Source organism: Tympanuchus pallidicinctus, unplaced genomic scaffold (assembly GCF_026119805.1).
Source record: "Tympanuchus pallidicinctus isolate F22 unplaced genomic scaffold, pur_lepc_1.0 scaffold13, whole genome shotgun sequence".
Classification (NCBI taxonomy): Eukaryota; Metazoa; Chordata; class Aves; order Galliformes; family Phasianidae; genus Tympanuchus; species Tympanuchus pallidicinctus.
In genome coordinates, this window is record NW_026294648.1 from 16,258,677 (window position 1) to 16,284,765 (window position 26,089).

General features: G+C 47.3%; 1 protein-coding gene and 1 long non-coding RNA gene across 4 annotated transcripts; one reads left to right on the forward strand and one right to left on the reverse strand.

Annotated features, from left to right (window-relative positions):
* On the forward strand, positions 1–21,452 carry IL13RA2 (interleukin 13 receptor subunit alpha 2). Of its 3 annotated transcripts, none has more exons than XM_052672848.1 (10): positions 1–17; positions 12,996–13,159; positions 15,391–15,542; positions 16,915–17,068; positions 17,200–17,320; positions 18,351–18,535; positions 19,608–19,765; positions 20,334–20,478; positions 20,641–20,743; positions 21,149–21,452. In XM_052672848.1, the coding sequence occupies exons 2-10, from the start codon at positions 13,078–13,080 to the stop codon at positions 21,189–21,191; spliced, it is 1,143 nt and encodes a 380-aa protein (XP_052528808.1). In that variant the 5' UTR covers positions 1–17; positions 12,996–13,077; the 3' UTR covers positions 21,192–21,452. The 3 variants fall into 3 exon arrangements, with proteins under 3 accessions (XP_052528808.1, XP_052528807.1, XP_052528806.1); XM_052672847.1 differs by lacking the exon at positions 1–17 and adding an exon at positions 5,636–6,031 and having other exon boundaries at positions 12,998–13,159; XM_052672846.1 differs by lacking the exon at positions 1–17 and adding an exon at positions 9,492–11,348.
* Positions 21,420–25,769, reverse strand: LOC128075794 (uncharacterized). The gene is made up of 4 exons (XR_008204113.1): positions 25,677–25,769; positions 25,483–25,587; positions 25,031–25,170; positions 21,420–24,196 (listed from the first exon to the last, which is right to left on the reverse strand). It is a non-coding gene; the product is annotated as an uncharacterized LOC128075794 (long non-coding RNA).
* Positions 25,770–26,089: the final 320 nt, after the last annotated feature.

Consider the following 26,089-nt stretch of genomic DNA (forward strand, 5'->3'; position numbering starts at 1 on the left):
ACATCATTTAGAAACGGGTAAGTGATCTTGAACTGAGTTACAAATTCTATTTAGTTTAAAGCTATTTTGCTCCTATAATCAGTGACTGATGAGTTTGTTATATGCTGAAATGGGGAGGTCGTGTTCTTGGTCCAGTGAGATATTTATACAAGGATGAAACAGATTCTTCAGCCAACACTGATAATCTTGTGATGTTGGCTCAGAAACATAAACTTGTATTTCCTGGGAATATCAGTTAGCTGATGGTTGCATTGTTTCTGGTGCAATGGCAGGGCAGTTATCAAACCGCTTCCTGTCCTCTAAATCTCTTCTTTTGCAACCTTCAGTAGTTAGAACTACTGCACTTGGATTCCTTCCTGCTCCCCGGCCCCAGAAATCCAGCTTTATTTCTTGCTTTGTATTCTTTTCTTTCCACTTGCTTCCATGCTTTGTGCTTGCCTGTCAGTCACTGAAGGAGCACACATGGCATCACTGGGCCTTTGATGTGCGTCTGGGGACTTCAAAACTCCCTCAGCAGATCTTTAACTTCTGCCAGTGATTTAGAAATGGCCTTGAAGGAGCAGGGTCAGGTTGACAGGTGCTCTTTTGATTAACTTGTATTAACATTTTCTTTGAAGTTCTTCCATTGTGAATTTGGTAGTTCTGTTTGATACCTCAGTTAAAATGGTAAGCTGTGTATTTAAGGCCAAGCGCTCGATTCTTTCCAGATTTACTTGACAGTGCTGAAGCTATTCCTTGTTGCAAGCTCACACACATGAAAGCCAGGCAGTGCAGGTGGGTCCAACATGCAGCTGATAGAGTCAGTGAGGTTGGAAAAGACCTCCAAGATTACCAAGTCCAATCCCAGCCCCACCATCCCCATCACCATGTCTCTCAGTGCTGCATCTCCACTGGGTGGCATGTTTCCAACCAGCTGAGCATGCTCTGATATCTCAGAAGGTGGTGAGGCACTGGAACAGGTTGCCCAAGGAGGCTGTGGATGCCCCCATCCCTGCAGGCATTCAAGGCCAGGCTGGATGTGGCTCTGGGCAGCCTGGGCTGCTGGTTGGTGACCCTGCACATAGCAGGGGGTTGGAACTGGATGAGCAACCCAGGCCAGTCTGTGATTCGGTGATCTCCAACATGGATTGATGTGAAAATGCGTCTCTATTGCTGGTTAATTTGTCCCATGTGCAGAGATTTCAGTGGAACAGAGTCCGAAGGGATTGCCCCATGTTACACTGTTTAGCAAAGCTTACAGCTTTGAGGGTACAGTTCATGTAAGGTCGTCTCATGAAAAGCATCCACGAAAAGCATTGATAAAGGACAGATGTTTTTAAAAATAAGAGTGGGAAACCGACTTCAAACAAAGGCAGGCATTTGAAATTGCACTGGTAAGATGTGAGAAGTGAATTTACTTGCCTTTTTTGTCTGGATAGCAGCTAGCTCAGTGTTCTGTTCAGCCCTCCACTGTGTAGATGTGATGATGTTCTGACCTCAGATGAATGTTTTCAGTCCCAGATGTTGAAAAAAGATGAAACCTAAAAATATGGGAAAGCTTTTGGGTTTTTTTCTTCTTTTTTATTTCTGTGCTTGATAGGGTGTAAACTAGGGAGCCAACAAGACACAGATGCTGTGGGATGGAGGACGAGCCAAGGCAATTTCCTTTGTGAGCTGTTGCGTGTTTCCTTCCCTTGGGGCAAGCAACCTGCAATGCTGCATGCCCCCAGCATCCCCAGGCCTCTCCTTTACTCAAGGCAGGGTGGGCACAGGGCTGAAGCAGCAGTTGTCTGTCTGTCTACATTAGTGAAGATGCAGCCATTTCAACCCTTTTCCTACTCTGGCACTGTACCTTAATAAAGGTTTCCAGTATCAAATGTGTTGACCACAGTTCCTAGGCTCCTATACACCAAAGGAAAAGCAGGTTTGTTCTCCGGTAGCAGGTGATGAGGCAGGGGAACATGTGAGTGGAAGCAGAGGTCAGGCAGCCTGTTCCCAACAGCACTTCTTCAAACCCTATTAAAATTCATAATTAACTCTATCATAAAGCAATTCAGGCAGAGCCAATGCCCAGGTTGAAGGACTTACTGGGAACTGTGACTTCATTAAGAAACATTGGCAGCATAGCCCCAGGGCAGGCTGTGCAACTCTGGGAGATGCTTCAAGAGAAATCAGGGCTTTGAGATTAATGCTCGTAATTGGATTAGGAGAGATTGTAAAGTCACTGCTCAGTCACTGGGAAAGGATATTAGGAGAGCATAACTCATGTCCAGAGGAGTGCAGGCTGCTGTACCCACCGGCTGGGGGTAAGTCCTTACAGAAGCAAACAAACAGCTAAGATGCTTTCATTAAGGGTTGATAGTGATAGGACCAGGGGGAATGGTTTTAAACTGAGACAGGAGAGGTTTAGGTTGGATATTAGGAGGAAGTTTTTCACCCAGAGCGTGGTGAGGCACTGGAACAGGTTGCCCAAGTAGGCTGTGGATGCCCCATCCCTGCAGGCATTCAAGGCCAGGCTGGATGTGGCTCTGGGCAGCCTGGTCTTCTAGTTGGCTACCCTGCACATAGCAGGGGTTGGAACTGGATGTTTATCGTGGTCCTTTTCAGTCCAGGCCATTCTATGATTAAAATAGAAAATTTCTTTTCTCCCACTGACTGACAGCCACCTTATGAGTGGCACTTGGTTAGCACATTGATGAAAGACTTGTTAATATCTTTCTTAATGTCTGTTGAAGTGTTTTTTCTTATGTTACACATCGTTAAAGCATCACTGAAGAATGACTCAAACATTGGGGGGGCTGCTCCAAAAGTAATGCCTCCTATTTTATTATATTGACACACAATATCAGAAGTGGATGTTGGTGGGATGGCGGTAGAGACTGAACCTTCCCACCAACAATCCACGGCATTTATTACTGCGTGACAGATAGTAGCAGAGGTGTCTTCTGACCAAATGGTGCATGGCATGAAAATGCAGAGGGAATAAAATTGTGCCATTGAAGACCCCAGTGCAGAAAAAAATGGCACCCACTGGCATTCATCGATGCTGAACGTTTCTGGAGACCAACCAGGGGACGCGGCACAGTGAGATGGTGAGTGGTGAAACATTGTGCAATGTAAGTCACCTCGGTCGGTGCAGGTTTTTACAAGCATGGCATGCAGCTCTTGTTCATTGCTGGTACATGAAAATGCACAGCTTGTGGTGATGACTGTGTTGAAAAAGGGTGTTTTCTAGCTGAGAATTCACTCTGCCAGATAGTGCCATTGTGCTCTTTGTGGCTGTTGCAGTTTCCCTGGAAATAAACAGAAAGCATTGCTTTCAGAGTGACCTATGTACAAAGTCATCTCTTGGTAGTGTAGGGCAACTTCAGTTACAGATCACAGAACCAGTGAAAGTCAGAAAGGGAGCAAGTAGGAAAGTAGGAACAGCATTATGATTTCGGTCTCAGCCCATTGCTCCCACAGGAACTTCTGCTTTTCTCAGTCAGTAGCCTCAAGGTATCAGGCTATAGCTGAAGTGGTAGCTGACATTTTTATGGGCGCTTTTTATCTAAGCAGTGTTTGAGCTGGTTGAGCCCCACCTGTGAGGAGAAACTGGGCCAGATGCTCATGCCTCCTGTTGACTGATCTGCTATAAAGCTATCCCAGCTTTGATCTCATTTTTGGCAAGCAGCAGTTGCTTTTTAGCTGCCTGAGCATGAGCAATGCTGTAAAACTGCATTTTTAAAAATAAGAACAATGCCTTCCTCTCTGTTTCCTCATTTCGTTTGTGGGTTTAATCTTTAATGCAGCCTATGAGAAAATCAGCTTAAATGAAGGTAAAGTGCAAAGTTGTGCAGCTGATGGGCAGCATCCCTGCATCCTTCCGTAGTGCATAAGGGACTTCAGGCGTGGGCACCTGTCACTGTGTGCTTTAGGACCTCAGCCTGCACTCATTCCAGGGACAGGGCTCTTATTCAGGCCAATATGGGCATGGGGACACACTCAGTTTTCAGTTATGGTAAATCTTGGAGGAGGTGGTTGCTTGGTGCTGAGCTCTGGTTGCTCGGCCCAGTGGAAATGGAGGCATTTCTTTGGCTGGGAGCATTTTGCAGCAACACACCCATAAGAACTGCACTCACAAATCCTTTCTTTATAGCTGTTCAGTAGCATCTTCACCCTGGGCTGCTCACATGACGTCGCGTTTTGGCTCTGGCTACGTAGCGTCTCTTTATGCATGGTAAATGGAATGTTGTTGACTTGTGTGCAAGATGTTGCATCACTTTACCTTCCTAGCCCAGGCTGAAAGGCGCTGGTTGGTGCCAGCACTGCTCTGTGAGCTCCTCCAAAGGGTCAACTTGGCACAGCTGCTATTGAAATGGATTTCACAGAGATCTGTGTGGGCCAAGCTGCAGCCATTGTGCTTTTGTAGATCTGTGAGCAGCATTTCCCTCAAGTCCTGCCATGCAGACCTCTTCTTTTGGCAGTGTTAGAAACAGTTGCAGTGTTATCTGGCAATCCTTCTGTCCCCCTGTTCCCAGGGCCACCTCTGGCCACAGTCAGCAGGGTTACAGGAGACAGTTACTGCTCCTCTGCCTTTGCTGTTATCTAGTGTGTGGAACCAACCTGTATAAGAGCATCCACAAGCCCAACTGTACCTATGAAATTTAACTTACTCTTCCTTGTTTCCCTGACCAACAACCAGAACATCCCAGTCCATGCTGGGGGAAAACAACCAGGTGAATCTGCTCCTTGCTGGGAGCAGTCGTCAAATCAGTAAGGTTGGAAAAGACCACCACGATCCTCTGGTCCAACCACCAACCCATCCCCACCATTGCTGGCCCTACCAGCAATGCCTCGTTCAGAGCTGTGATTTTCAGCTGAACTGACAGACGTGGGCTGACCTCTCAGAGGGTGGATCAGCTTCATCCCACCAGTGCTGCTTCTACCTACAGTCACTTGGGGCAATTTGTTTTTCTTCTTTGGGTTTCTGTCTGAGAGCAGCTGCCACGTGACCAGGTTCTGATCAGAGTAGTGATGTGTTGGCCGGGGGGTGGTGGGGTCACCATCCTTTGGAGGTGTTTCAGAGCAGTGAGGATGCGGCACTGAGGGGATGTGGTGATGGGCATGGTGGGGTTAGCTGGATTTGGGGATCTGAGAGGTCTTTTCCAAGCTGAATGATTTTATGACCTTAGACAAAAGCTATTTCATGGGAAATAATGCAGAGGATATATCCCGTGGTGAGTAGGAGCCTTACAGTGTTTAAAAGGCCCCAAGGGGAAATGAAATCCAAAATTTCCCATTGAATAAAAAGGCAAAGTGGGTCATTTTCGTGGTTTTTTTTGTTTGTTTTTTTCCTTTTTTTTAATCTTCCCACAAATGAAGCTGTGCAGCGATCATCAACCCTTGCAGCTTCACCCGCCCCATCCTGGGCTGCAGAGCCATAGTGCAAGACATGCAGAGCTGCAGCAGCCACGTGTGACAGGAGCTGGGAGGTCTCTGACCCCTGCGACCAGCAGGGTGGTCAAGGATTTTCCCAGCCAGGCTCCAGCCCTGTGCTTGTCACAGGTCCCATAGCGTGTTGCTCTGTGATGCTGTCCCTGTGCTGCTAGCAGCTGGCCTGCAGCCAAGCAGAACAACACCAGCGAATTAGCTGGAACCAGTGGGTTTCCACAAAACCCTTCCGTTTGCACAAAGCAGCATTCTCCCAGCAGAATCCATCCAGCTCGTGGCAGGAAAATCCCTCCGCTGCTGGTGTGGGGCTGTTCACTATATCCCACGTGTGCAATGTACTTGTTTTGCTGTCTGGGAGGGGATGTCGAGCCAGATTTCTGCAGTGGGCAGTGAGCAAGTGGTGTTTCTTCCTCTTCCTTTTTCTTCATGTGCATCCTATGCACAGAACGCTCCCAGGCAGGCTGCTTGGATGCGACTGCTTGAAACTCTCTCTCTAGAACCAGGAACATACGCGAAGCTTTTCCTTTCATTTTCCTGCTCCGGTTTTCTTTTTTTACAGCTGGTAAATACCTTCTCCTTACGCGTTACCTGGCTCAGAGGAAAATCCAGAGCTGCTGCGGTAAGCTGTGATCGGCACTAAATATCACTCAGCTGCCATTAAGCTAATGGGAGTGGGAGAGGGGTGTCTGCTTTTCTGTGCTGTTGTGCTCTGTTGAAACTCCACATGCCTTTGCAGATGTAGAACAGATTAATGATTTGTGTTTGCCGGTGCTCCTGTATGAATTGTTTGGAAAAGTTTCCACATACTTCTCACTTTTTTTAGTGGAAACAATGTTTGTGTTCTTGAAATAACTTTGGCTGCTCAGGGAGCTGAAGGTGGTGCTGGCATCGTGGGTTGAAGATGGGCACAATTATACCTTTTGGTATTTACACCACTGCTGCTGGAAGCATCCCATCCCCTGTGAGCTATTCCCGACTCCTTCCTGCGCTCATTCCCAACATAAGGATGCTCTCATTATATGGGAATCTTCAAATAGCTTTTAATATAATTAACAGTATCTAGGCTTGTCCTAATTGAAGGTGCTCACTAGGAGTGCTGTCAGCTGACACTGCTGAGGTTTCTGTTCTTGGACAAGTAGATTTTCTGGATTAATGCTTGCTCTTTTGGGTGCAGGGAGGTGAGTGCCAATTTATTGACATCTGCAGAGGGCAGATCCATCCAGCAATTTTTTGGTGCTTTCTTTATTATCCTTATTATGTAAAGAACTGTTTTTGTATGTTTTGTATGTTTTGTATGTTTTGCACTGGGCCAAACTTCTGCCTATGTTGAAATACTCAGCAAAGCGTGTTCTGACACCCATGTGTGAGGTGCAGAGATTCGGGCTGCTGGTGGCAATGGCATCTCTGGTCACTATTTGGGATACGAAGAGACACAGATAGCAGATCAGCACTCTGCTCCCTCCAAAAGCCTCACAGATGCAGGAAAACCACCTCTCCCAAGGGCAGATCTGTATCCCCAGGGATGCAGAGCTAGGGGATGAAAAGCCAAGCTGTGATACTGGTGGGACCTTGCAAGGTTAGGGCAGTAATAGCTGAGTCCTGTCCATATAGCTCCCACTGCACAGTGGTGGTGTGGGGAGGCTGAGAGGGCTGTGCTTTCGTAACGACTCCTTTTAAAGTTTATATAATTCTCAAGCAACCCAAGAGCAAGACTGGAACTAATTAGTGCTGTCTTGGGAAGTCTGGTGCGTTGAGCTAGAAAGAACAAAATATGCAAATCTGCTTCTGACGTTGAACACTGATGGGGAAATATTAAGCAGGAGGGGAGTGGGGATACAGTGTGACACCGGGCAGCCATTGTACATACAATGGGCTGAGTGTGGGCTCAGCCATCCTTGGGCTAAATTGGTCCTGAGTATGGGGCAGGATGGGATGATTCCCCCAGTAATTAACAATAGAATGCTCTTGGAAGTCTGGCTGCTGATTATCGTGTGTGCTGCTCCCAACTAGTGGAGAGAGGCTTCTATAGAGAGTATTGGTTTGCCCTGGGAACCAGGTTGGCTGATCCCACCTCACGGACAGCAAACTGTAGCCCCATGTTGAAAAGCTGCTGCTCCTTAACACCAGGCTGGGGGGTCTTTTATTGTCTAGTTTAAAAGAAGCAAGTAACTCAAGTAACTGGATCATATACTGTTTATACTGGATAAACAAGAATTCAAGCAGGGAAAGCTCATAACCCCTCCTGGCCTATAAATGTCTTCCAGGGTGGCTGCAGAGAGCTGGCCCAGAGGCAAGAGGAGCTTTGCTGGGTGTCTGAGATTGTGTTTTCTGAATATTTATCGTTGGAGGGTCCTGGCACTGGGCTAAGCCTTCTTCAAGGCAGCCACCACAGGGAGCATGCTGTGCTGGGGTCAGGAAGTGCAGCTCAGACTGGGTTCAGCTCCATCAGCACTGTGCACAGATTGCAGGCAGACTCCTTGCACCTGAAGGGACCTCCAGGTGAGCTACAGTCACAGCTGTAAGGCTGGAAGGCTTTGGGCTTTCCTAAGGTACCTCTTGATGAGCCCTGCTTAGTTTCCTCCACACACCTATTGCCCAGCTGCAGCCTTGTCCCCTCATCTCCTGCTGAGAGATATGACAGAGCCTTCCAGTTCCAAAATGAATTTGTTATTTCTTTTGTATTTTGTTTCATCTCTCCTTTCTCCCTGGCTATCTTTGCCATCGGCCCGTTTCTACGTGTTGCTCTGCCAGCTCTCTATCTCAGTGCTTCTCCTCACTCCCCGGTGTGTCCGCAGGCAGGCAGAGCTCTGTCATGCTGGGCTGCACTCCCAGTCCCCTTCCATCCCGCAGCCACCTGTGCTCTTCTCTCTGCTCTGCAAAAATCACAGCCCCCAGCTGTGCCAGACCCTGGGCTGTATAACACAGATACGCGCAAACAGCTGCCACTCCTTCCTCAAGATATCCAAGGCAGGGATAGTCCCAGTCAGAAGCCATCAGCAGACAGACAAGGAAAACAGGCCTGCACTCAGCACAAGGGTAAATATTGACAGTGGATGCTGCTGGAGAGCTCCTTTTCTTACTTCCCGCAGTCCTGTGGAAGCCACAAGAGTTTGTTAATCTGTGCAAAGGAGAGACCTTTTTTGCAACATCCAGCCTCGTGCTCCTCTATCCCAGCACGTCTCCCCTGTGCCCCGCTCTGTGCAATTCCCATTGCTTTCCTGGAGGTGACAGGTCTGCTTTGCATCGCTGATCCTCTTATTCTGGCACCCTGGAAAGAGCTCTACTAAAGCAAGTTGTGCAACTCGCCTCCCTGAAGCATGAGGCAATTAAGAGGCTTTTATAAGTCATTGATTTTCCTTCCCACTGGCAATTGCAGAACCATTGCTTTCAATCAGATGAGACGCGCTGTTCGATACCCAAACGTTCTGCTCATCGCTGGAGCCTTTTATTTTTTATTTCATGCCATAGGAAGCGACTTATTAATGTGGATCTGTATTGAAAACTTGAAAGCTTTTATTCTGAGCGATCAGATCCCAGTGCTTTAACACAGGGAGGCAGAGGATTGTCTGACAAGCCCAATTTGGCACAACAGGGATGAGACTGCATCATATGTTTCAACCAGAAAGCACTTAAGCACTTGGCCCATTTATCTGCCTTGTCTCCAGCAATGAGATCTTTGCTGACTGCCTTGCTGTTTGCAATGAGAGGTCTTCCTTTATTTCCTCAAACAAAAATGGGTTTGTACAGAACACACGTGCAGGGCTGCTGGTGAGCATCCTGGTGCCACAGCATCTGCTGTGATGCCATGTTTTGGCTTTGGGATGAAAGCCATGTCATCATTGCACTGATGTGGTGGTTGTTGGTGAGCAATGCTGTGCAGAGCCCAGGATATTTCGGGTTTTCAGCATCTCCCACTGCCCTGCTAGGGAGGGGGCACAGAGCCAGGGTGGCTGGCCCAAGCTGCCCAAAGGAGCATCCCATGTCGTATGGCATCACTGAGAAACCATGAAGCCAGAAACTGCTGGGCATTGGGTGGTGGCTGGCAAGCAATTACATTGAGCATCACTTATATATATATATATATCACTTTATATATGCTCTTTCCCAGTGCATTGCTTCATTTGGATGGGAGCATGCTGAGCTCTCTGCCCATAGAGCTACAGATAAATGCTGGGCCACCTCACACTGTGCAGGCAGCACCTTGGCTCTGCATTGCTGCAAAGAGGACAAGTTTATCAGTGCCACAGTGCACAAAGGAAAAGAGAAACGTCCTGAAGTTGCAGAGGGGGCCAATTTGAGCAGCAGGTTTGTGCAGATGCCTTTCAGCGCTGCTGCTCCTCCCTGCGTGCTCCAGCACTGCTGAGCTGGGGCCAAGCCAGCGGCTGTGTCGGAGCCTCTGCTATTGCTTTTTTCCAACCTAATTTTCTCAGGAACTGACCCAGTTCTGGCATTTTGGGAACTGGCATTCTCCCTGCTGGTGAATACTTCTCATCTGTTTCAAATGATCAGTCCGGTGTGACCTTTTCTGCTAAAATAGCTTACACAATGAAAACGCATCAGTGTTAAATTCTAACGTTGCATAACTGAAAGCAAGACCGTGCATTTACCAGCAGGAAGGAGGCTTTTTTTCCCCTCACTTTGTAGGAACTGAGAAGGAAACATCTAGAGTTGTGTGACTGCAATGAGAGGGAAACCTCCCCAAAGCTCCCATCTCCTCCCTACAATATCAAAGGGGTTGTACCACCCACTGCTGCTTTTCGTTGCGTCAGAAAGAAGAAAAGGTGTCATTCAGCAGGTGGCCAACCTTGAGCAAGACCTCATAGTCTTTGGGGCCATTTCCCAGTTCAGGACCAGGCATCTTGATGTGTGTGCTCACTGCAGAATGGGGGGGATCCTATCTTTGCTGCTTTGGAACATTCCCAGCTGGGCAGCAATTCCAACAGTGATACCATCAGCCCTGCACAAGTGTTTTGAGGGTTGTTTTCCTACCAAGAATCGCTCCTCCTGTTCCTGGTGCTGTTGCTCCTTTTCCTTAGGATGATTTCATCATTTCTCAATATTTCTAAATTTGCTGCAGAAAGATGTGTGCTCTGGCCCAGGGCTTGTCAGGGCAGCTCTGCATTTGAAACACCATTTCTTGTCCCACCAGGAAGGGAGCTGAACCACCCACTTATTACTTGCCGTGACCTGGGTTGATCCCTCAGCACAGCACCAGGAATCATAAGACTTCTGTTTTTTTTCCTCCAAGAGGACAGCAACGTGTATTTGGCAGCAGAGCTTTTACAAGGGGCAAATCAAGGGTGGTGGTGGTAGCTGTTCCTTGTAAAGATGTGCAGGGCTGCACCTTTGGTGAGGTGCAAGAGGGGCTGAGATGTAGGAGTGGTGCTGCACTGGAACAGCTGCTCAGAGGATGGTGGGGTCACCATCCTTGGAGGTTCTCCAGAACCATGGGATGTGGCACTGAGGGATGTGGTCATGACCATGGTGGGGTGGGCTGGGGTTGAACTTGGAGGATCTCAGCAGTCTTTTCCAACCTGAATGATTCAGGGCTGCCCTTGCAGGATGGCAGTTGGACCACATGTGCTCTGCCTGGGGATGATGCTTGTAGGCGCTGGGGACAGGCTGTACTGTATAAAAAACACTGTGCAGTTTGTTTTTTGTTTTAATGAGTCACTAAGATATTTGAAACGTACTTCTGACCTACCGAGTTCAGTTAGCACCTACACTTCATAAATCATAGCAGTGTCCTGCCAGCTGCTGGCTTAATAAGGCCCCTGACTGCGTGGGAAATGCTATGACACTGCAAAGTGATATCTGATCCCTGAAGTGAACAGACTGAGCTCTTTAAAAACCTCCACTGCTGCAAGAAATGCAAAGTTCTGAGCAGAGCAGCCTCGGGGCTGCAAGGAGCTCAGCGTTCAGAGGCAGAGATCCAGGTAAGAGCACTTCCCTTGTATGAAATCTTTCTGTGCAACCCATCTGTTTTTCTTTGCCTTGTGAAAAAGTGTGGATGCGTTTGAATTAAGCACCATTGGAAACCAAAAAGAAAATCTTCCTCCACTTGGACTCATGCTCAGTGCTTTGGATGCTGCAATCCATCAGAAATGAGCTATGTCTGCTGTCTTCCCAGCTCTGAAGCCAGCTCTCATTACCGTAGCACCTTTGTGCTGAATTGTGAGAGCTTTCAGAGGCAGAGGCTGACGCCTACATCCCATGGTAGGGTTGGCAAGGGTACAAGCTCACCTATTTGGTATCCTACAAGCTAATTCCAGTCATTTCTTCTGGCAGGAGCTCGTTCTCTGTTGTTTCAGAGTAAAACAGAAACATGACCAGCACTGTTTACAGGCGTGTGGAGCACTTGGGAGGGTTTGGTGTTTGTTTGAGTTGAAAATTAGCTGATGAAACTGCTGTGTATTTTTGACTGCTGCCATGTGTTCCCAGTTAAGATTTCTGCTTAATTCAAGCTCCCTCCCTCTTCTCCTCCAGCGCCCTGATCCTCTTCTCTGTGTTCTGTGGGATGGAGTTGGGGTTGGCTGGGATTTCCCAAGCTCAGACCCCCAGATATGGGCAGTGGCTGGGGGTGAGGAGTGGGCATGGCCAAGGGCTGCCCCAGGGCTGCCATCAAAAAGGGGGACGTGGACTGCAGCCTAAACAGCTGTTGGCTGTGCTGCGTGCTCTGTGCTTTGCTCGTGTGCATCTCTACTTCTAGCTAATCTGTTCCTACGCTTGTACCTGTATGTAAAAGTTAAAGAGATACATGTAAGTCTCCCCAGTAGTAATGCCTTCTATTTATTTCCATGGAAACAGCAACAGACACAAAGAGCACAATAACACTGTTTGGTAGAGCACGTTGTCAGCGACAAACCACTCCTTATTAACTTAATACCTTAATAACCTAAATAGCCGCTGCTATTAGTTAGGTGTTTTTGTCAGTGATGAAGAAGAGCTGTATGCTGCACTTATAAGCACCTGCACAAGCAGAGGTCATAGTCCCATAGTCACTGTGGTACTGCTGGAATGTACCATGCACCTCTCACTGTGCCACATCCACCGATTGGTGGGGTGCCATAAACATTCATCAGGTGATGAGGAATATCAATGGGTGTTGGTTTTTTCCATGTGTGGAGGTTCATCCTTTGCTGCAATCCCACCAACATCCGCCTCTGACGTTGTGGGCTGATGTCACAAAATAGGAGGCATTACTTTCAGAGCAGCCCGGTTCAGAGGGGCTGAGTGATGTCTGTGTGTTGGAGAAGGGTGTTCTGGTTTGGGGGTTTCTAATGGGAATGTCTCTACACGGAGGTGCTGTTGAGAGCTGTGTGCTGTCCCCCAGCTCCTTCCCCAGAGCCGTGCCGTGCACAGCCTGCCGACTGCTGATTGACTTTCATTTGTGGAATGCTCTTAGCGAGCCAGAAACAATTTCAAACAAAGCCAAAATCTCAACCATGTGTTGTCATCCCCAGAATTACACTCATCAGGGAAGAGGAAAAAAAATAATAATAATAATTCAGAAAAAACCCCTCTGGGAAATGATGAATCAGTAAACAAGTAAAAGGCGATTGTCATCTGTGTGCGTCCTGCAGAGGGAATTCCACGGCCCCACTGCAGTGATAGAAGCCTTTCACCACCACGGCGCTGCACCAAAGAGCTCCTCCAGTGCTGGCAATGGCTTTGCAGCCCATCTCCCTCCTCTCCCTGGTGTTGGCGTGGGGCTGTGTGGCTTCTTCCTCCCCCTGGCATACAGCAGGTAAGTCCACTGGCAGCCACCTGGGCTTGGGATGGTGCTGGGCTCTGTGTGGTTTCGTTATGGCAAGGGGTGGGTTTGTGAATGGGCAGTTAACACATGGTGTGTTCAGTGGGATGTTTTCGCAAGTGGCTTCAAAGGGAACAGAAAGAACTGTCAGCAAAGTGTTAATGTAAGGCTGGCATTTGCAAACACATAATGGGTACATAATGATCCCAGGTGTGTGTGCCGGGGGAGGGGGGTAAAACACAGGGTTTATTCATAATGTAGGAAGTGCTACTCGGTGAGCTGTTGGCCTCGGCAATGGTATCTGAAGCACTAACGCGGGCACTGCCCTTCAAAAAGGCTCCCTGCACGATGCTGGGATGCAGCCATCCCGTGTGCTGGTGGCTGCTGCAATGCACTGCTTTGGTGCCACGGAGGTGATGCTGCAGTGAGAGCCAACAGCACCCAGCTGCTGGATGGGGTGACTGTGCAGTGAGATGGCTGTGTGATGGGGTGGCTGTGTGATGGGGTCGCTGTGTGATGGAATGGCTGCAGAATGGGATGGTTATGCAGTGGGGTGGTGGTGCACTGGGTTACCTGTAGGACAGGGGTGGCTACGGGGCAGAATGGCTGTGGGATGGGATGGCTGTATGATGGGATGGCTGTGCAATGAGATGGCTGTTTGATGGGGTGGCTGCAGGATGGAGTGGCTGCAGAGTTGTCCAGCACATCAGGATGTGATTCAGCAAATTCAGTGCAAATTGTGTCTAGAAGAAAGGAGTTCTGCAGGAAACACTGAGGAGCAGCTTTCATTTCAAAGCTGGATGACACAGTCCTATGTCCTGCATGGAGAATGAGTGAGTGAGACTTGTGCCTTCTGGAATAGAGTCATATTGAATCATTCAGGTTGGAAAAGATTGCTAAGATCATCTAGACAAGATCATCTAAGAATGTAATAATGAGAAACTCCACAAGAGGCAGCGCTGATGTTTAAAAAGGACTTGAGCTCTGGAATGCAACATCCAGAAAGCAACATCCCAAAACAAAGCTTTTTCATTCTGTCTGAACTTTAAATTATTGTCAAAATTTCTTTTGGAAAAATTACTTGCTATTGTTTCAAAAAGGTGTGGCTGGGCAGAAAAAGATCAGGGATGGAACCAAATTTCAGAATGTTATTGTTTCTGGAGAGACAGAAATTCCACTTCGAACAAATCCAGGGCTCTCTTGGAAGTTATGTCTGGATTCCCAAACAAAGGCAAGTTGCTCTGTTTGCACAGCAGTGAGAACAACCTCTGTCCATGCAGGAGAAGGCTCCCAGCCCTGCTCACTACAAGGGCCCTGTCCCATTGGTCCTGGAGCTGCCACAGTCCCACTGCCGCCCTCTGAACCCTCTGTGCTGGGCTCAGAGCTGCTGGGAGGCAAAACATTGTACTTGTTATATAAAAATGCATCAAAGCTCATTGTTTTCCTCCAAATCATTAGAATCTATTGTTCCTTACCCCAGCACCTCCCTATGTATGTTAAGGTGGTATCTGACATTGACACCTAACAACAGCTGGTCTCTCAGATCGAAGCTTCACGTGCTGGGAAGTGTGGGAGCTGAAGACTGCAGTGGTCATCACTGGGAGGGCTTCCTCAGAAGTAATCAATGATGTTCTCTGCCAACTTTCTAAAGAGGGCACGTATGGAGGCAATGCTGGACTGACCCGGCCAAAGGTGGACTCCAAAGCACCGTGAAGAAAACACACCATGCCATGAACAGGGAGGCACCCAAATGGGTAATACCACCTCCAGACAGCATATGCAGAGAGAAAACCACCTGTTACATACGTTGACTTTGAACTGATAAAACAGAATGAGCTCGATGGCCTTCATTGCGTGAACGACCTTCTTCAGGCAGAGCTTAGAGGCAGCGTGTCTTAGTAACCCCAAGGAAATAGAAGACTTGAAAGGTCATGGTGGCACTGTGGTATTATTTAGAACACCTCTAAAGGGATTGACAAAGATACTGTGGCATTCTTATGCCTCTTTGATGCCCTCTGAGTGGGCAGGAAGAGAGCTTGTGTGTGTATGGTTGAGGGCAGGTGGTGACACACACAGGACTGGATCTGAACCAGCTGTGCTCCCCTTCACACCCACAGCATGTTTAATTTCATCACGTTTATTGGTTTTTTTGTTTGCTTGTTTTTGAGGTTGTTGCTATTTTGAATCAACACCCCTTTTACTCCCTGCTTTGTTCCCCAATGCAGTTGCTCCCCCCCTAGACCTTCACATCACCGATCCTGGGCTCTTAGGTTCTCTTGATATAGAGTGGAAACCTCCACCCAACGTACAGACCTCCAATGAATGCACAGTGAAATACAAGTGTGAATACCGTAACACCGGCGACAGAGAATGGAAGGTGAGAGAACGCACAGCTTTATCCTCTTAGATCCCTGTTGCTCCTTTATTTCCTGCACACGTTTATACCTGCATTTAAAGCACCAGCAGGACTGGTAAAGCAGCACATCTAAGTGCCATTCCACAGGATCACTTCTTGGAAGTGTTTCCCAAAGAGGAGCGTGCTCTGCAATTCCTCAGCAGCAGCAGTCAGAGTTGGAAAAGGGCTGTTTCTGTCAGAAGTGTGCTGCTTGCTGCCGAAAATAATCCACCAATATCCAGTGTCATCCCTTGTCGTAAAGGCGCTGCGCGTTTTAGAAGGTCTTTGTTTATATGGTCTTGAACTCAGGCAGTGTCACATCCTTAGGGATGTAGCGTGGTAAATAAATACAAGATTAAGTCCTATTAATTATCCTCATGGTTAAACATTCGCTACATTCAGAAGAGTGTTCTTAATCAGTGTTTCCTTCTGTGTTGTAGATAAGTTTGATTCCAGCTCAGCTCTGTGATAAGATAGTCAGCCTTAGCTTGCAGATGTATAGATGTAGGGTTGCCAGAATGCTGTGGGAGCTTTTAGGAGAGGAAAGCTGCCAGAGGGGTTGGAGGGAAGAGGAGAAACCCTCTGTGTGGTTGGTGCAAGGTACTGGGGAGCACTGAGAGATATCAAAAGGATATGTGCAGATTCCTGCCTTGTGTTTGTAACTGCTCTTTAATAAGGGGGAAAAAAAAACCGAAACAAAACAAAAAACCGAACACGTCAGAATTCCCCAGGTCATAATCAAAGTGTCTGCAAGGCAGAGCCAAAAGGGAGGAAACAGCACGGCTTGTACCTTGCAAAAATGCTGGATAAGATCACAAAGAAACATTGACTTTAAAAAACAACCCATGGGGCCATCGAGGAATAACCCATCATCAGCAATGTCTGGCAGAAGGACGTGGCTCAGCAGGGCTCTGACACTCTGGGACTGCTGACCATAGCCTGACTGTGGGCTGCAGTTCCTCTTGCAGCAAACACGTTGACTGTGCAGCCCATCATTTCTGTCCTGGCTGGGTCTGTGCAACCCTTTCTCCCTCTTCATTTGCTGCAACTTCCCCCAGCTTACTTTTGTCCTAAATAAAAGAAGGGAGATGGAGCCTTCTCCCAACCCTCATCCTCAGTCTGGGTTTCCTTTTTCTGGGGTGGAAGGGAGGATTCACAGCCAGTGAGGATGGGCAGCCCAAGCAGAAGCACTGGGCTGTACAAGTGCTGGAATAGCATTGGGCAGCAGAAGCAGGATAGAAATGAAAAGGAAGATGAAAGCACCCAGGTGAGCCTACCAGCAGCCATGGTGCAATGCTGGCTAACTCTTCAGCTCAGCAACAAGAGGTGCTTATCAAATCTGTCTTTCAACCAGGTTATTTTTACTAAGAAACTAAAACTCAGAGTTGGATTTGACCTCAGCAGGACTGCTGAAGTGAAGGTCCAGACCCTGCTCAAAGGATGGTGTACCAACGACGTGGAAGTTCAGAGTGAATGGGTTTACGCCACCTTTCGGGTCCCACTGCAAGGTTAGGAGCAGCCTTCCTACTTTTTGACCACACTTTTTTTGTCTTGACTGAGGCACACTACTGTTCAAAGCTGTACAATGATATTTCTGGCTGACACTTGGCTACATAGTCATTGTCTTCTCATTTGGCAGGGAAACTGGAATCTAAGGTTCAGAATTTTCATTGCATCTATCATGACTGGGAATACCTCAAGTGCACATGGCAACCAGGTCTCCTTGCTCCTCGTGGTGTAAATTATGGACTCTACTATTGGTATGTATCAGTGAAATAGGATGATATCCAGCCAGCAATTGAGTGAACCACTCTTGGAATCGCTCAAGCATACTTACATGCCGTGGAAAGTGCCATGGGGGTAGTAATAATGCATGTTTCTCAGTTAATTCTATTGTTTTTTTAACATTTTTCTTTTTCTGCAAGAAAAACAAAGCCAGAATTATGCGTTTTGGCCAATATAACCTGTGCTTCATTTCCTGTGATGTTATAGTGAGAATGATGGGCCATTGGGTTTTGTGACTTCAGGCTGTTTGTGGAGAAAAGCTTAGCTGCAGCTATTTAAAAATAGTTTCTGTGTGGCTCTTGGAAATATTCTTCAAAGCAAAAACACCAAATTTACAAACTACTTGGAGAAAACCATGGAAAATTTCATTATTTGTTGCTGAAAACAAACCAACCCCAATTCCACAAAAAAAGACACCAACAAACCTGCTGTTATTTAACTGCCTGTAACCAAAGCAGCATTTGGATCTTAGTCCTGTTTTATAAGAAGGATGGGTGGAAACACAGCCTCGTCCTTTGATCCCTGGGAGTTAACTTTCACAGTGCTACCATATGATTTCTTTCCCCACGTAATGACGTGCTTTGCAGAGAGACTTTCATTAGGAGCAGAGTACAGAGGCCAGACCCAGCTCTGCCTCAATGGCAACAACCCAACAAGAGTCACTTAAGGCAATGGGAAGCCCCACGTGGCATTACCAGCATGGGGACTGTAACCTCCAGAGCCAGGAGGTGGTTTGGGTTGCTTTTACACAATCACTACTGATCCCTCGGGTTTCCATTACAATCAGCTGTTTTTTCCCCTCCTCCCCACACTTTTCCCATAGCAGGAAAGATGCACAACGCTGTGCTTTGATGGGTGGGGCAGGCAGGACAAAAGGGATGCTCATGGTTTAAGTCCATTCGCTCCTATCTGATTGTCCTTTTAAAAAAAAATAATTAGAAAAAGGCTTTACCCCAAACTAATTTCTATTGCTTTGATTGCCTTTTTTTAATGTTTTCCTGTTAGGTATGAGGGCCTGGAGCACGCAGTGCAGTGTGACAACTATATCCAGGATCATGGTATAAACATGGGCTGCATGCTGCAAAACCTGAGCCAGGCAGAATACAAAGACCTGAGCATCTGTGTCAATGGGTCTGTGGCAGCCACCTCACTGAGGCCTCTGTATGCCACCCTGCGCCTTCACAACCTGGGTAAGGCAGGTGGGAGGGCAGCAGGGCTTGGGGGACCTGCATGGCCACTGAAGGCCCATGGCTTGCATGAGAGGCTCAAACTAATGTGTGCTCTTGCAAATGGAGAAGGGGACGTGCATTGCTGGACTTGATTCTCCAATAGTGTTTTCAGGAGGTGATGCTGCTCAGTGCTCAGGTCACTAGGTACTGCTGAGTGCCTTGCTTGGCATTGGGTGACTTCACATCAGTGGGCTGCTGGGCAGAGAGCAGAGCAGCTATGGGTTTTTTGGACCCAGCAGCACAATTGTAGACGTGGCTTGATTTCCTCCTGCTGGAATTGAAGCCACTGCTCTGCTCCTGCAAGCACAGGAGAGCTCTGCAGGCATTGCTGCTGAAAGCAAGCCAGGGGCAGGGGAGAGTCAAGTGAAAGGTGCAGTGGTCTGCCAGAGCCATGGGAACAAAAAGCAAAGGTGGGTTTCAAGCCCCCCACACCCTACTACAAATGGGGAAACAAAGCAAAGTGCAGCTAAAGACACAGTCTGATGCACATGCTAGCTCTTTGCTATGGGCACTTCCTGTGCTGATGCATTCCACTGAATCATGTGAACCCTTAATGGCCATCTGGTCCAACTCCTGCACTGAACAGGAACAGCCACAGCTCCACTAGGTGCTTGGAGCAGCATTTACCCACATGTAACTGCCAGGGGATAAATGGGTTACCCTTTTGGGTTAATTAGCAGGATTTCTGGATTCAATTAGGGATGTCATGTTGTCCTATGTGCCTTTGGGCACATGGCATAAAGAATGCAGTGTCAGGACAACACAATGATGCATTGCAGGGGTTCAGGCTGCCCTGTGAGAACAGCGTGCCAAACACATCATTTGGCCATCAGCCCTGTCTGCACATCCAGATAAAAACAAGCAACCCAGCCTCCAAGTGGAGCTTTTGCTCCTGCAGCATCATGGCAGTCCAAAACCCCATCAAACCCCGTCAGTGGGAGCATGGGACAAAGCCTGGTGGTGATAACCCAAAGCCATTCTCATCAGGACCTGGTCGGTGGCACCTCCTGACTTCTTCTCTTTCCTCCCCCAGCCAAGCCCTCACCCCCCCAGCAGCTGGTGGTCTCCATGTCTGCAGCTGAAGAGCTCCGCGTGGCGTGGAGCCCACCTGGTGGCCAAACACCCCCCCAGTGCCTGGAGTACGAGGTGCAGCTGGCAGAGGAACAGAGGGAGGCCAAGGCTGCCTGGGCGGTAGGGAGCACACAGGGCTGCAAGCAGCCTGCTGTGGGATGGGGAGGTGGGGGCCTGTCTGTGTGTATATATGGACTCTACGTGGTTTGGTTTGGTTTGGTTTGTTTCCTTGAATCTGGTAGCACAACATGATCCAGTGAAAGGGGGAAGGCTCAGTGCTCCAGAGAAGCGACCTGGCACACAGCATATGTTGATGCATAGGGCTTTTTCCTTCTGTGTTATTCAGCGATGGTTTTAACAGCAAGAATCATTCAGTTGTAGGGGATGGTTGGAGGAAACGTTCTTTAAGTGTCACATTCTACACATGAATCTCCATAGCTAGCTTCACAAATGATCAGACACAAACAGTGACCATACACAGAGGGGCCCCATGAGTGTCTGTGCTTTCAGGAGGCTCAGCTCCATAATAATTACTGGTACTGGATGGTCCAAAGCTATTAAGAAACCATTCCAAACTGCCAAAATGTAATCCAAGGATTTGCAAAGCTTGTTCAGCAGCATCAGGCCATGCCAGAGAGTTACCTCTGGCTGCTCAGAACTCCTCACTGCTCTCCATTTTCTTTTTCAGTCCATGTCAACCCAAGTGGAAACTGCTTTCACCATCTCCAGAGCAAATCAGAGCCGTGTTTCTTGTGTCCGTGTCAGAGGGAGAACAAACAGTTTCTGTGCTGATGAGGGCTTCTGGAGCGAATGGACACAGGAGTGCTTCTCTGGTAGGGAACCAACTGCCATCAGTTTTTGTCTGTAGTGAAAAAATTAATACACTTAGGTTAAGAAGCAAGAAGATTGAATGCATGGGGCCCAAGGTTTTAAAAAGCAATGCAACCTGTTCTGCAAGACAGGAACTTCTTATTTGTTATTATTTCTCTTTGCAGTAAGCAGAAAAGAAGTCAAGCAGCTATTTATCCTCATTCCAGTCATCCTGGGGTTGTCATGTAGCCTCTTCATATTTACATTGATTGGCCAATGCAAGAAAAGGTAAGTGCTAGAGCAGCCTGTCCATGCAATGTGCTCTTAGGTCTCAGCCTATGGGTATAAATAAAACAGTATACAAGATACTAAGAGACAAGCATGTATCAACAAGATGAGCTATAATCAGATACCAAACAAGACATTTTATATTGAGGAAACAGCTTTACAAGTGTGACCATTTCTGCCTCCCAACATGCCATAAGTAGCCAGACTGCTATTAAATGCAGCAGTTACTTGTTACACGAGTAAAGCAGAAGAAATAATGCCATTATTTTGCCCCAAAGTGTAGATGCTAGTGATAAACCTGTGGCAAACAAATGCTTCCTGCATTGGCACTGTGATGAGGCAATGTGTGACGGGGATGCCATCGTCTTCCTTGGTACTGGCAGTGACCTTCTGTTCCCATTGCAGATCCCCAGCAGGAAAACCATTGCACACGTTGGTGGGATGCTAAGTGCACCCATGGCTGCTGTGTTTGATGGGCTGCTCTCACATCATCCCAAGGACAGCCAAGAAGCCTGGAATTTCTAGGCCAGCGTGGGTCTCCCCTGTGCTGTGTGAGCCTGGCAGTCACAATGCAATCCTCAACAGGCCCAGGAAAACAGGGGAGGAGCTGTAAACTGACTGGAGCAAACTGTTTCTAATAACAAGGCAAAGGAGAAAAAGGAGGCGTGGAAATTGTGATGAATAAAGATAAATAGAATCCGCAGAGCAACACGTTATTTGTTTAGTAATTTATTTTAAGGATTCCATGAAGCTGTATAGCAGGGCATAGACTGAAGCTTGGTACCCAAACGCTGGGTACCAGGGCCTGCATGCATCTCCTCACCACTCCCTTCACTGCTGTGCCTGAGCTAATTTCAATCGTTTCATTAACTGTTATGCCTCAGCTGCTGCAAAGCTGAAGTGGTGAGAGAGCGTGGGAGAAACTTTTGCTACAGCACTCCCAACCACTGGAAGGGATGTGGTTACGAGGAGAAGTAGAAGGTTATTTTTGCACAGGCAGCAAGGGAACTCCTCCAAGAAGTGGGCACGGCTCCTGCTATTCAATGGAGCACCCTGGATGGCTCTCAGCACTGTGCACTCATCTGGTAAAGTTGCTGATTGACATTTAAGGATGCCCCCCATGAGAATGATTAAAATGTAAATCCAAGACGTGCACTACAGCTGGGTAGAACCCCAACCAAGATGCTGCTCTCCAAGCCTGCTTCTATTTTTTATTTATTTTTATTTCCTTTTATCAGAAAAGGGAACGAGCTCAAACCCCTATGTTTAGTTATGTTTCATTTCATCTGAACAACCCAGAAACCCCAACCTCTTGCAGGAGTGTTTATTCAAGATGGGAATTTCTTGTGAACAGAGGAAGCTCAGAGGGAAAATCAAGTTTGCAGCAATCAGCCCTATAAAAAGATGAGTGAATCCAACCAGCCACAACACAGTGAGTGCTGCCTTACACATCCAAGTGCAAAATTATTCAATCCTTATCAGCTGCTTCCAATGCTATGTGGGTACCAACCCAGTGTTATCTGGGGGATGTATCAAGGAAGGAAGACACTAGAAAAAGAACCAACTGGTCTATGGACAGATTGGGAGAGAAAGGAAGCTTCTCAACTGCTGGTATTTAGGCAAGATGCAACTCTACCCTTCACTACCTCTGGGTGATGGAAGGGAGCAGCTCTTTGCATATTGCCCTGTGCAGAGTCCCCTTCCTTCCACATCTGGTCTCCAGGCAGGATTTGACAGGACAAGAGAAACAGCCCTGCATCACATAGCCCAGACGTTTTGCTTAGCTTGCTCCTGAGGTCAAACTTGGGGTATCCATGGGACATCATAGCAGAGCAGGAGCACACCTGGATTTCCACCTCTGAGCCCAAGATGAGCAGAGATGCTCAGTCCCACTCATTCTGAGGTCTGCATGGTAATTGCAGGAGCCACAAGACTTGGGCACATCCAGATAGATGCTATCCAGACTCTGTTTTTTCCAAACTGCCCTCAGAGCAACAGTTATTCCTTTTGTAACGACTAAAAGCACTGAAGAAAACTGCTGGAAAGAATCCCATTGAGGTTTCCTTGTTAATAGGAATACCTCACAGTCGGTCTCTGACATCTTGCCAGGCCCTTAAACTGTTTCAACACTGATCCATTGTGAAAGCCATCTGTGTGAAGGAGAGGCAAGAAAAGAGGCTGGTGCAGATGGAACTTCACCTGCTTTATCCCATGGGAATGCCAATGCACAAGCATTTGGCCATCCACACGTGGGCTTGCAGCTTATGCTCCCCTGGAACTTCATCCTGCTACTGCATCCTATCCTGTGTGCTGATGCAGTTTGCTCTGCTCTATTACTGTGGCTAGTGGCAGCAGGCACAGCAGAGACCTCAGCAGAGCAAGGAGCCTTCTGCAGAATGAAAGCTCAGCTAGAACAGGAGAGAAACAAATGAGAACAAACACAGGCAGAGATTGGAGGAGGAATGGATGCCGTATTCCCCGACTAAAACTCAACCCCAAAAGATCAGAGCTATTTCTGTCACTAGAAAATATGAAAGTTAGATGGAAGCCTGCCTAGAAACCTGCCTAGTAACAAAGGGTGCATTCTCTTATAGTACTTGTATGCTGTTGCTCGACAGGAGCCTTTTGATTGCAGACACTGGGCTTGGTCCTTCCCGGTCCTTCCTTTGATAAGGTCCATAATTAACATTTATAGCAAGTCCGTTTCAAAATCCATCCCCTGACACACTGTGCTCCTCCTGTTCGCTCCTGTGTCTGGGTTCCCCTGTGCTTGGCCAAGCATGTCTTTGGTAACACACACTGAGAGCTCCTTTAAATGACCTCCAGTTTAGGGACTCCTTTCTGTCTTCGACTGATAAAGTCTTAGAGCCGTTTGTCAGGGAATGAAAAGCAACCTACAGAATATTTTCCCCAGTGGATGTCAATAGTTGTCAAACATGTGAAAGCACAACCCTGCATGTGCTGCAGGGAAATGCAGGATCCATTTGCATCTGTCATATTCTAGCAACAGCTTTTGGGAAACAAAGCAGGGAAGGTGGCTATGGAGGTCACAGCAGTAACTGGGCATGCAACATTGCTCTCCTCTCACTGAGGTCTGTATCTAAAAACCAACAAGAGAAAATTAAGGGTTGGTTATAATTGTTTTTTGTCATTGTTTGTTTTAAAATATACATCATAAATCAGACTATGGTATTACACTGCTAATTATCCCAGTTCCAGAAGGAGCTCATCTGCATCCTTCTCAGTCTACATCCATTTCTTCTTCCAGTTCTTCTCCTGCAATTTCCATCAGTAACATCTCAATGTCATCATCTTCAGTGACAAGTGCTTCCCTCAGCTCTGTGCAGCTCAGCTGCTGTGCCTCACCTGCTTCTCGTGAGGAATGGGATGTTGAGTTTTAAGTCCTCAGACTGTGCCTCAGAGTCTTCTTGGCTTCCTGGAAGCAGTTCCAGACTTGGGAGAACAAGGAAGAGAACAACCAGTACATGACATTTCTAACTGGAGATATGCTTCCAGCAAACCAGCTCTGAGATCTGTAGTTAACCCCTCCTGCACCTCACACTCACACAGGGATGGGAATTCAGTTAACCTGAGGCTGCCTTTAGTGTGCAAGAAACCAGCTGGTACATTTTTCATAGTGGGAATTTATCTGTACAGATTAAGCAGTTTGAGACTAGAAAACAGGGGCCAGGTTTTGTAGCAGAAACACATAGCCACCCTCATTAGTTTGCCTGTAAATATGTCAAGAAGTCATCTCTGCAAAAACCTTCTTACTAATTGAGTTACTTTTCCCCATTACATACTCAGCAGAGAATTTGAGTAAGCAATTTAAATTATTTCAGATGACCTCCTCCTTTGTTGGATTATGCCATGACACATCTCAAACACCCCGTTTTTCCCCTGATGCAGAAGAACTTATGTCTAATGGAAAAATGGCACTGATGAACAACAAGTTGTGGTCATCAGCTGCTTGAAAGTTTCATGACTTCAACCCTGACCAAGGTGTATTCAGGTGGGACAGAAGCAAGAATCGCCAAGGAAGAAACAAGACAGTGTGTATGAAGCACAGGTAAAAAATTCCTAAGTAACTTCTTTTCCCAGAGAAGTTGAGGATGCCCCATCCCTAGAGGCTCTCAAGGCCAGGCTGGGTGGGCTTCCAATACCCTATGGGACGTCTGCTGCCTTCAAAGGAAACAGAAGACCAGTAGAATATTTGAAATTTCTACCTTTTCTTCAAGGGCAATGTAAGCCTTCCATATCCACTACTGCTTTTGCCAGTGTTCTTACCATAGGTGGTTTTCTGGCTGGGGGCTCATCCACGTCCTCAGCAACAGACAGATGCATCTCTGCTGCCTTTTGCTTCCATCTCTGTATCCTGGGGAAGGTGGTTTTCCAGTCCATAGGCCTCACAGATACCTCATGTCCACCTAAAGTAAAAGGAAGAGGCTGCTGATACAGTCTTGCTGTGCCTCAAGAGAGATTCACGTTCTTTTATCATTCCCACAGCCCTTCCACTAAATCAAATACATCTGACCAGTGGAATTACATTGCCATGTCCAGGATTCTCAGCAATGCTTTCCACACAGTCATCTCTATCTACCAACAACTTATAAAAAGGAACAAGGAAACCCAGTAGCTGCACTCAGTAATAATCCAGGGCAAGGAAAACTCTGACACCTAACTATCCTAAGCAACACCATTACTTTTCTGAGACGCTGCAACAAGCTCCTTGTGCTCACCTTTAAGTCTTTTCTTGCAAGGCAGTTTCTTTGCTTTTCCCTTCCTCTCCTCAGATCTCTTGCGTTTTTGTCCAGCCAGGCCATGGGAGGAAGTTGGGATGTCAACTGCGGAGAACAGTCCCAGGAAAGAGCAATCAGGAAATCTAAGTAGAAAGACAGTGTATCAAACCCAGGTGCCTGTTTAGTACCTGTACCTCTCTCTGGTGCCTTCTCAACCTCTGTCTGGTTCCCCAGACTTTCTGCAAGGCTGCAAGACTGTTCACAGGGAGGCCACTTGCATCAGCTTCTGGCAGAAAGAAAACAAGAAATAATTGAAGAGCATCTCTCTGGAGGAAGCTTTCAGCACAGTCAACCACAAGCTTCGCATTTTCAAGCATTGCTTCTTACAATTGCCTTTCCACTGCTCAAATGTTGTGCCATTTCTACAGTCCTGCAATGCATTTACCTCTCTCCAGAAAAAGCCCACCACTGTTCTGACAGCCAAAACACAAACTAGTACTTCACTTATCATCACTCTTCCCTGCACTCCCCAATGAACGGTTACTTGACATCCTGCACCCACTCAGAAGTAATATTCAAAATTAGGTCTTTCATGCTTCATGCCATC